Consider the following 12,137-nt stretch of genomic DNA (forward strand, 5'->3'; position numbering starts at 1 on the left):
TTCCTGAATTCTGTCCAGATAAGAGACTGACGGGATGGAAAGGGCAGCCCCCGGGGGCAGCCCTGGAAAATATTATGCCCACTACATGATGCCGAAACCAGAAAGTTAACTATAATAGAGAAAGGGATAAGTATTTCTAAAATGCGACAATCACACCCTTTTCTGTAATATGCAATTGTGGCACACACTGTGTGGTGGTTGGAGGCAGACTGCGAGGGGTCCCTACACTAAGCCCCTACGTGTATGAAATCGAAGAAAAAAGAAACAACAACCGGAGAACGGTTGCGGTAATAAATATCTTTTCCTCTCATCCAAACTTTCACCCGCCCAAACCATGGTTGGTTCTGGGCGTACTGCCCGTATTTATTGTCTAATCTAACTATCAATTATCTATCTATTAATCTATTTCATTTGAACACTCGAGACAAAGTTACAAGATTGGGGTGATGATCATAGGGGGCGGAGCTTGAAAATTTTAGTTTAAAATAAATTGTGACAGAATTTGAAATAAACTTAAAATAAGTTACTACAATCAAATGAAAAGTCGTTACATTTCATATTTTTGTTTACTGAATTGACAGTGAAATGTATTCGTATAATAACATCGTTTCAGTCATTTCCTGACGATGATGAATGACTTGAGTTCCAAATGAGCTGATAAATTCAACTTGTAATTGCAGAAAGTTATAAAAAATTTGTTTTGTTTATGTACACTTTTCAATATTTTTATGACCTTCTGTATTTTTCATATTTGTGAATACTTACTGTTAAAGCCATTGGAAAACAAATTTTGTTGTATGCATACATTGACCAATAAAAGAATATTGAATTTTGTAATGTTAAAGGTTTTTGTCAGAGTTTCCCAGAGATTTTTGTCAAAGATGCCTATCCATAGTTAAACCAAATCTTTATACAAGACTGAACCTGAGTTCAGAACACTGACCACTGAATTTATCTATCTCTCTCTCCCTCTCTGCTTCTTGTCTCCCCCGTACATTTATCCCTCTTAAACATTCACTTTACCCCTATACCACTTCTTTCTTTCTTTCTTCCTTTCTCTCTCTCTCTCTCTCTCCCTCTGTCTTCGGCTCTGCCACTTCAGCTCCTCATGAAATTACACTTATCAACATCAATAATTATAGTAAAGAAAAAGGATAACCAAAACATGTTTTCTCAAGTTAGGTTAGCTATTGCACAAATCATTTTATTTTGTTCTCTCTCAATAAATCATGATCACAAACATGGCATTTGCCATCATAATCACCATCCTAACTATCAATCAATGAATTATACGTTACTTCAAAACGAGATGGACTGTGCTTTTTCTTCTCCATTGCATCCATGTAAAGTGCAACCAAAAGTGCTATATTATTTTTTTAAGAAATTTGTTGCAAAACAATTGAAATACATACAATGGCTATTTAACTCTCCCCCAGCCAATCCTCTTATTAATCTACCGCATAAATACGTGTTAATATTTCCTATTATTTTTCAGGTTATGGTCTATATTGACTAGTATCACCACCTGTGCTTATAGTGTATTAAACAGTGTATAATGTGTAATGCACAATAACATAATACGTAGCATCTCAGTACAACATAATGATAAATAAATACATGAGCATAATGTTCATGATAAAATGCATAAAATATAAATAACGACATAAAACAAGAAAGGTAATAGCAAAAATAACATACACACCCAATATGGAAAGAGATACTGCAGTGTTTCTTTAGTTGGTCCCATAATTCAATTAAAGAAAATATGACAAGTTATATCTAAATGTAGGACTTCTTACCCCCCCATTTAAAAAAAAATTCGACCCCTGCATAGATCTACTACACAACAGCTGCTTCATCGCTATGTATTATTCTAGAGCAAAAATAAGGTTGTGTTTATGAAAAAAATGTCTTTATCTCAAGATAAAAAATAAGAAAACTGTTAGAGGCATACATTCAAATGAATGCTGTTTTTCTTTGTAATAATTTAGAATCATTTACTAATATTAATCACATGTCATGCAAGGATACTCATATGTATGGTGGATAATACAAGATTATACAGTTTTGTGTAAATTTGCTACTAAAACTATATAAGTTTAAGGGATAATAGGGAAAAATTATGAACTTTGGAGAGCTGTACTATCATGGAACTGTCATTGAGGTAACATTGCCAATTTGAGGATCGTCAATGAGAAAAGAAAGACTTTTCAAACTGTCATAATATTCTCATTTTGAAAAAGATATTGATGAAACTCTTTATTAAATTGCTTCTTACTATCTTCTCTTTTCATTAAAATCTTATGCTTTTCCTCAGGGTTTCATTCTCGTTTTGAATAGTTTTAATAACCATCTATCAATTGATTAAAGGGATGGTCCAGGCTGGAGGTATTTATATCTCAATAAATAGAGTAAAATTCACAAAGCAAAATGCTGCAAATTTGATCAAAATCAAAGTTATTGAATTTTAAAGATTTGCATTTTTCCAGTAAAACAGTTCTAGGCATGTCTTTATGAATATTCATTAGGTGGGCTGATGATATCATATCCCCATTTGTTCTTTGGTATTTTATTATATGAAATTAGGTTTATTCAAAATTTTTCTACCAAGAACTATAACAATTGGATTGACAACTGATAAGTGCATTAGTTATTTATTGCCGCAACTTATTTCACCATAATGGAGACACATCATTTACACATGTATGAAATAATGAAACATTTATGATTTCATGTAATAGCATAAGAAAAAGAAAAGTGGAGATGTGACATCATCAGCCCACCTAATGAATATTCATGATAAACTTTAGAATTCAATAACTTCGTTATTTGTTATCCGATTTTGATGAAATTTTAAGAATTTTCCTCTGTGAATTTTTACCCTATTTATTTAGATATTTTCAGCCCGGACCATCCCTTTAAGAAGATGAAGTTTGTTATATGATACACATGTTAATGTGGCGTTCATGTGACACGATTGGAAATACAGAAACAAAACAAAGATTACAAAAATATAAAGATAATGCTTACATGGAGCAAGCTGATACCAATCATACATATAAGCTACTCTAAACCATAATGCCATATACATATGAGTAAATATATAACATAACAATATTACGGTTATTTTAGGAGAGCATGGAGATATGTGATAAAGTATATGCATAAATACAAAACATTTCAATACATGCACGACTATGAAAATAATTATTACAAAAATAACTCTGCCACATGCGTTTTAAGAAATAAAAGAACATAAAATGGAAGCATTTATAAAAATTCATACTGCTTTGTGTACAAAACTTAATTTGGTTCCAATGAGGGATGTGGTCGAGGCCGCATTGAGGCCAAATTTTGCCGGCCTTGGCTTCGGCCTCGGCCCTAGTCATATGTAAAAAGTCTATGGGAGGTTTTCTCCAGTGGCATCGAGACTTTGAAGTACTGGCCTCTTGATCCAATGCCCATTTACGTTGCAACTTTTGTTCTAATTGAAGCACATGTGTTCCTCCTACTTTTTTAATAAAGAGAGGCGATTTATTGAATTAAAAAAAACATTAAACTATTATCATTTTCATGAAATACTCGGAGTGAATTAAACCCGTTTTTAATATTTAGACATGAGCCTCAACATAGAAATACTGATATGCCATTGGATTAATTAGAATGATGAGAAATATTCAAGAAAAATCTATGAAATACTAATTCTCTAATAAAAAACACTGATATGGAATTGATAAATGTTTCCAAATTTAATATCACCTACAGTGATTTTTTTTTCAAGCTGTTGGAATTGAATTCAATATAGATGCTGAACTAAATTAATTAGATTAGTAACATATATTTTTTCTTTACTGATGAATGGACATTATTGAATAAATAGCAATGATGAAAAAGTTTAGGAAAATTCCTTAAAATGACAAATTTGTACTTTGTAGTTCAAATAATGATTATACATCACAATGTATTCCAAACCTCTCAATATAAGATTGCGTAACAGCTACCTTTCTAAAGCCAGGGTAATTACGCTGCATTAATTTTGAGTGCTTTGGGACTTTTGATAAAGTGTTAGGCACTTTACTTCAGCACGTAAAATTATAGTTATTAGTATTAATCTAAATCTTCTTCGCATTGAACACAATATAGTCTTCATAAAAGTCAATGGACTACATGGAACATAATTCTTAAATAACCACTCATATGAATTGCATAATTCTGAGGTTCATGAAGTTCAAGAATGTTCATGAATGAGGTGAAAGGATAACTACATGTGGAACAACATGGAAAGCATTTCATCAACAATGTTTTGTTTGACAACACCATGGATCAGACAAGTTTCTTTGATTTTGATTGGCTGAGAAGCACAGATCATATGGTAAATGTTGGATAAAACATACTTTTGTTGTATAAAACATACAAGTGCTTTCATAAAAGTCCCCTGTAGATTCTAGCAAATATGATAGCGTCATTGTCAGGTCTCTCTCTAAAGTTACGAGACCATCATTCATTACTTCACATACGAGTGTGAATTAATCAGTGACCTTATCTTCAAAAAAATAAAATATAAGCAAGCTGCATTAAAGTTCATCCATTCAATTACATTTGCAACACATGTACATGCACTGTTTGGTGAGGGGGTAAAAATGGACATAAACCCTCCATTTTTATACAAAAAAGTGTCTCCATTTTTATAAGCTCTGCCATGGTGTCTACTGGTACTCATGCTTCACCTGGATGGAGAGTGGCAAAGTATTCCACATCTCTTTCATGGTATCTAGTTCATGTTTGTAGCGGCAAAAAAAAAATGCAGTGACCAAAGGCTATATAGCCAATGAAATGTACAAAAACAGCCGCTGTAAGTAGCAAAATTGCCCCTGTAAATGACAACTGTGCAAAATACAACATTATATACAGTGTCTATCTTGGAATGAACATGAGCAGGCCAAATAGCCTCTATACAGACATCATTTTTTACCTCATTTGTAGGGTAACACATATACTACACATACATTAGATGAGGGGCACTTTATATCTTGTCTGTAGATAATTCATGGGAGTTCCCCTTGTAGGATGTTATCTGCTGGTCCTATAATGGAGATTCACACGGGTGCTGTACAAGGTGAAGCTCTGTCAAGGCTAACGAGGCTCTAAAATCAGGAGCTACCAAAGAGCGGGAAGAGTCTGCGATGAGTCTGTACTCTTAATCTTAGCACCTGCACAGGATATACAACCCTGTAACCATCGGCAACAACTGGCATGGAGTTTCTTGCAAGACAGAGATGACAAGTCCTTTCTCTCTCACTCTCTCTCTTACCCTCTCTCTCTCACTATTTCCCTCTCACACTTCAATACACACACACACACTCTCTCTGAGATGTAGAAGCTTATTTTTGATGTTTTATGAAGACCTTGATAGCTCCATTGAAGTCTGCCGAGACGAGCACCTCTCCAAGATCTGGAGGCCGTTTCAACGAGGAGTGCTTTCCCTCCTTTCCGCTGGGCTCCCCCTTGGCGGAATCCGATCGCTCCTTCTTGGACGTCGGCGATGGGGACGACGACCCTCCGACCAGCTGCTGGGGGTCAAGACCGGAAGCGATGGCCGAGGGAGCTGATCCCAACACGAGCTTAGGGTTTGGAGAGAAGACTACAGATGTTGTCACTGCATCGTGGACTAGAGAACAAAAACACAGGAAAAAATTTATTTCATAACCAGTCTGACTATTCCAAAAAACAGATTTATGTATAATCATATAAATTCTTGGATAAAAATTTGACAGTTTTTATAAAGTGGCAATAATGTTATGACAAAGCAAATGCGCATGCACGTGTATGCCTAATGTAAGCAACTGCAAATTATTGTTTCTGCATTTTTTTTTAAATTTCATAAAGTTTGTTTGCCAATGGTAGGCACATTCTACACATGACACCATCGATCAGTTCTTAGTTTATTCTAAAACTCTGAGTAAAATGACCCCATACAGGACCATCCCTTGGATGGAAATCTTACAATCATGACTAAAATCCTCTTTCCTTCTACTACGATCTCACCTCTTATCGACTCCCAGAAGTCATTTCGGTCTCTCCTCACTGATGTAAACTTGGCAAAGTCATAGTGTGTTTTCCACATGTAGAAAGCATGGTCCTCCGATCCGCAGATGATATAACGATGATTATGGCTGGAAAAAAAAGAAGAAAATATATCCCAAACCGTGATGACAAAGCTAAATGCATCTGATGATTGAGATAATGATGAATTCACAAGACTTCCCGCAACGGAACCCTGTGAACTCCAATTGATTGCAGTATGGTATGCATTCCACAACATAATACCAAGAGTTATCTCTGATATATAACGCAACAAGTTAACCTGTTTTATCCTGATGGCAGTATTACAAATTAAGGGGGTGTTGCAATAAATAAGTTTACAATTAATACCACTGTCTTGCACTTCAGTCGAGCAAATCAACTTATCATCTTTGGTTGCAAAAAGCAGAACAAAAATCACACATCAACTTTAAAAAACTCGCTCAGAAGAAAATAAAATCATGCCCCAATATCAGATGCACTGGAGTGAGAGCTCGATGAAATCATTTTGAAAAAGTAAATCTTCAAGAAATCCAAAGCCACAGTTAGACTGAACTAACCTGAACGATGCTTTGATTTGACTGCTAATGTTGGTGCAACCCTTGTACTTGCACGCCAGCGAGAGGTCACGGAGGTCATAAAGGCGTATCCTGGAATCATTGGAAGTTACAAGGATCTGTGAATGGAGTAAACAAAGACAGTAGAAACACTCTATTATATCAAAGGAGTGAGAACGGCAATGTCCTCTTGGGCATTCACAACCACAAACATAACATTTATAGTCAACAGCACATATCATTCGGGTTCATCTGAATCGTCATATCAGTCAATTTTGAAAAAGAATTAATAAATTTTGAGATTTTTGCAGAAGATGAAAGTCCAAGTCCTACTCTATACATGTACATCAGTAAATTTCTAGGTAGCAATTTATTTTGATTTTTGAGTTATGAGGGGATTTTCAAGGCAATGCCACATAAATTTTTGATAAGATGCGCAATTTCTCTTCGGAAACGTGTACCGTATCAAAGCAAACAACAGCTGCGTGCACTTAATATGCAAATGCGTGGTCGACAGTTGTGCGAACTGCTTTACCAAAAGACCACAGGGCTCACAAGGCCTGAAGCTATGCTTATCTTTGAGCTCTTGCAAATTCATGCAATGAATCATTTCTTGTATGGGTGATCAAATTCACAAATGAATCAATAAATCCGATGAAATGATATGAAATTATTCTTCAACTGACCTTGTCTTGGCTAGGCAGAGGCTCGATAGCGGTGATCTTACGTCCCTTGGCATTGCGACCTCTTGTTGACCTTACATGGATCTGAGTGTAGTATTTCAAATGCTACAGAAGAGAAATAAAAAACCAAGAAAAAAACTTTGCAGGACTATTTACAAATAACTTCAGCCAGTGTTAAATTATTATGGGGTGTTGCATGAAAATAATCGCAATCAATTGCAAGTTTTTGTTGTTTCCATGACAAATTAATAATTGACAGATCAATTGTAAACAATAGCAAATTGATTTCAACTCTATGATTTGAAAAGCTGACCTGTTGCACAAAAGCTACCGATAGGGTAACTGTTCCATGCAATGGTAACTTGCATGGAATCCTTGATTTTGATTGGCTGTTGATCAGCGTTACCATGGTAGTTACTATTGCATGGCAAAGTTCCCATAATAGTAACTATTATGCAACGGGGCCAAGAAATTTTGTGCAAATTTTCAATTAATTGCAAGTCTTATGCTTGAGTTTGGGACCCAATATTGACTTGCATTTGATTGTAAGTCTCTTGCAATGCCCAATTAGATATACACACTAAACATATAAGTACCAACATCATCAGTACGACAACCAATACCACAACCACAGATGCCTATATTTAATGTTTTGAGGGCTAAAAAATGCATATGAAACTTTATGACACCTAGACAGATCCCTGTCATTTGATTGGTTGTTTGATATCGATCATTCAGTCCATTTACAATGCAGTCATCAACCGTGCAATTTTGGATCCATACGATATTGTCCATTGCACGCACGCCGAGACCACCAGTACTCTCGTGTATTGTGTGTGTGCAAACCGCGAACCGCTCTAGCTCTGTAGCTGTACTTGTGCATATGCATATTGAGCTAATTTGTCTATCACCTCTGACATGCATGTGAACCAAAAAACGTAAACATGGCGGAGTTTGTTTTGATGACCGAAGAGGAGTTGGAGAAATTAGTTGATGGTGCTGATTCTGCTAACACTAAGAAACAAATCCAATATGCAGTGAGCCATCTGGATTCATTTGCTAAGTTTGTTGGAACGTCTCTACCTGAAGTAGAAGCGCTGTCAGATGAAGAGCTCGACAAATTTCTGTCGCGATTTTACGCTGGACTGAGGAAAGCAGACGGTAACCTGTACACAAAGAAATCGATGCTCGGTATCAGATACGGATTGCATCGTCATTTCAAGACGGTAAGAGATGTTGATGTGAACAAGTCGGATAAGTTTCGTCGTAGTCATGAAACATACAAAGCAGTGATGTGCAAGTTGAAAAAGGCAGGAAAGGGGTATGTTAAGCACAAAAGTGCCATTAGTAAGGAAGATATGGCCAAAATTTTAGCCTGTGATGTGCTTGATATTGCAACACCGCAGGGTCTGCAGAACAGAGTCTTCTTAGACATCATGATCTATTTTGCAAATAGAGGACGAGAAAATCTGCGTGACATGAAACCAGATGATTTTGTTCTCCAGACAGATGAACAGAATCTTTGTTATATCACACACCGTGACATACTCACCAAGTCTAGAAGAGAGAATGAGGACGGAGAATGTAGTGGCTACATGTATGAAATACCAGGCTCTTCGATGTGTCAAGTCTCAACATATCTGACTTACAAGGCAGCGTTACATCCTGCACTTGACTGTTTATGGCAACATTCTAAACCTACAGTTCCTGCAGAGGGTCCATGGTACTGCAACTGTCCATTAATTGTGAACGTTTCTGTTTCTGTTTGTGGTAACTCCCGTAGGAACTTGGCAGGACAGCATTTTGCTGGTAAACGCCAAGCTGGTATATAACCAATTACCTATGAAACATTTTACGTCTAGGTTAATCAGTCATAGTTCTTGGCAATAAAATGAAAGAAATTGCCAAGGCAGCTGGTTGCACAAAGAGTTACACAAATCACAGCCTTCGTGCAACGACAGTTACCGTACTGGATCGCACAGGTTTCGCTAACCGTGACATCATGTCTGTTACTGGCCACATATCAGAAACTTCACTCAAACACTATGCCTCTACAAGCGACAGCAAGAAGAAAGAAATGAGTAGCAGGATCGCTTGAAAAATGATGCAAGATAATGTGCCAGGTGCTGGTACTGAGAGTACGCCTACAACCCAGCCTGTACATGCTGATCAGGATGACACACTGGATTCACTCTTGACATTGTCTCAAGAACAACTAATCCTACAAGAATCAAATTTCAACATCCAGAATGCAACATCATCTTCTGTGCAGCAGTTCTATTTTCATGGACCTGTAAATTTCTATAATGTCAGCAAGTAGACTGCATCCAGGAACTTGTAAATATGTTCAGTGTTTGGAGTTTAAGTTATGAACAAGTTTGAATCATTTTGTGTTGGAAAAAACTTACTGTTTTTGCAATATTGGATTGGATTTGATTTCTATTTGAAACTCGTGTTTTTTACCGTTTGAACATCTTGACATCAAGAGGACAAGTGACATAACCCAAAATGTAAGTGCCTTCTCTCTTGTTTTCAAATTCATAAAATGTCAAATGACAGGGATCTATCTGGGTATCATATAAAACAAATAATGAATGTTTTTTCATTCTTGCAATGGACAGAATATTTCATTCGGTGAAAGATGAAATGAATGATCCATTGAATGGATCATTTCATCTTTCACCTCATGAATATTCTGTCCATTGCACTCATAAACAATTATTATTTGTATAGTATTCAATTTTATATACGGTAATATATTTACACTTTCTATAGACGTGTGTATACAATGATACAGATTTGGAGAAAATGGTATTTCCAAAGAAAGTGAATTTTATCTGTTGTTGCAACAGCAAATTATGAAAAAAATCAGAGAGTAATAGTTGCAATAAAGATGACCATTACTGATATCAGCATTACAACTGCAACTGCAATAACTACTACATGCCACCATCATTACAACAACAGCAACTAATTCTACAACAGCTACTGCCACTGCTTCTAGTTAATGTTCTTTTGAATATTTGTGACTTGCTAGCAGAAACCAATTTTCTATGAGATTATGTTTGTACAGACCACATACTTCATCCAGTATCTTGTAATGCTAGCACAAATGCTACACATACCAATATCATCATCATCACTACCATTACACAACCACTACTTCAAACACTTCTATTTCAATGTTGCATCTCTTACCTCTGTATCGTAGAAGATACATCTACCATCGTAGGTACCAACGACTGAAAACCTGCCATTCTGGATGAAGTTAGCTGCCGTGATGAGCTTGGTCGGACCGTCAACCTCGTTCCAGAGGGCGACCTTCTTATCGGGGATGTTCCACAGACGGAGCTTTCCATCCAGTGAGCCACTGAGAAAATAGCGGTCATCCTAGAGGGAAAAAAATAAATGTATGCCATGAATGAATATCAGTTAACTCCGTAATTTTAATGTATATGTGCCTTGTGTAACTGATCACGACACTCCTTTTATCATTCTTTGATAATGTTCATTTTACCTTTGAGCGTTCTGTATGTGGAGATGTTTGATTGATTTCAATAACCGGGGTAATAATCTGTAAGCACTTAAATATGTACATGTACAGTATGTCTCAGGCACATTATGAATAAACACATTATTATTATCATAATTATTACTTAATTCTTTGATGATTCCATGACATAATCAACCTATTGGTACATCTTATTCCATTTTTCTCTGTTCTTTCTTTACTTATGAACTGCTCAAGCCAAGATAATTTTAAAACATTAAAAGTTTTTGTATGAACTAAACACCGAGACAAAACATTTCATCATGAGTGTGATCTGACTAATGCAAAGAGGTGTTTATGCAGATTTCTTGTACATAATGACACCTATTTCATCACATGCAGTTAGAAAAGTCCAATTATATAAAAGCAAGCATTGGACAAAGGGGGCTAACATGCTTGAATAAAGCATGATCAGAAAAGAAATCTGCCTAGTCCATGGTTTTGTACCAAGGTACAATTGAGATATCTTTCAAGGGTAAATTGCCAATTTGTCCACTCATCACATGGTCTACTTTCATTTAGTCTAATGCCATCCTGTCCATCAACATTTCGTCTAACAACCATTTGGTCCAATCATCACTTTGTCTAATCACCATTTCGTCCATGACCATTTCATCTCGTAAACAACTGGTCTAATAATCATTTCATTTTTATTCATTTTGCAGAATTAACACTTAGTCCAATTAGATCAAATGGTGTATGGACTAAATGGCTGTTGGACCAACTGGTTATTAGGCGAAATGGCAATTACATCTTGTGGATAGTGGACGAACTGATGGTAGACCGAATGACAGAAGATGAGTTGACAATTGAACGAATTGGCATTAGACGAATTGGAAATAAACCTCTTTCAAGCATATGGGCCAATGAAAAAAAAATTATTGTAAAAAACAATCTTACCCTTGGATGAAAGGCAATAGCTGTCACAAAGTCTATGTGTTGGAAGCAACAGAGACATTCACTACGAGAGATATGCCACAGACGAACCATCTTATCCATTGACGAAGAGAGAATGAAATAGTTCTGTATCATATAGAAACAAAGCAAACAAAACAAAATAAAGAAACAAAGTAATTTTGAATTTCTCATAGTCAAAATAAAAGAAAGCATGCTCGAGGCAACGTATATCCAGCTACATTGTAACAGACCCAATTCTGTGCAGCCAGAATAAGTTCGTAAGAACCCTTGCGTTATTTTAGTTGCTTCGCTTCAATATATGGCTGGTACCAAGCCTAACTTGTTTGCTTGACAGCCAATCACGGCTTG

The 12,137-nt window shown here is 36.1% G+C and overlaps 1 protein-coding gene across 1 annotated transcript in view; it reads right to left on the reverse strand.

The window, feature by feature from the left end:
* Positions 1-2,549: 2,549 nt before the first annotated feature.
* Positions 2,550-12,137, reverse strand: part of LOC129279704 (WD repeat-containing protein 44-like) — a 30,428-nt gene continuing 20,840 nt past the window's right edge. The window contains exons 13-18 of the mRNA XM_064111075.1: positions 11,772-11,894; positions 10,520-10,711; positions 7,325-7,426; positions 6,642-6,757; positions 6,046-6,173; positions 2,550-5,668 (exon numbers count right to left, since the gene is read on the reverse strand). Coding sequence (XP_063967145.1) covers positions 5,382-5,668; positions 6,046-6,173; positions 6,642-6,757; positions 7,325-7,426; positions 10,520-10,711; positions 11,772-11,894 — 948 coding nt within the window. The 3' untranslated portion in view covers positions 2,550-5,381. The remainder of the gene's footprint in view (positions 5,669-6,045; positions 6,174-6,641; positions 6,758-7,324; positions 7,427-10,519; positions 10,712-11,771; positions 11,895-12,137) is intronic.

Source organism: Lytechinus pictus, chromosome 16 (assembly GCF_037042905.1).
Source record: "Lytechinus pictus isolate F3 Inbred chromosome 16, Lp3.0, whole genome shotgun sequence".
Taxonomy (NCBI): Eukaryota; Metazoa; Echinodermata; class Echinoidea; order Temnopleuroida; family Toxopneustidae; genus Lytechinus; species Lytechinus pictus.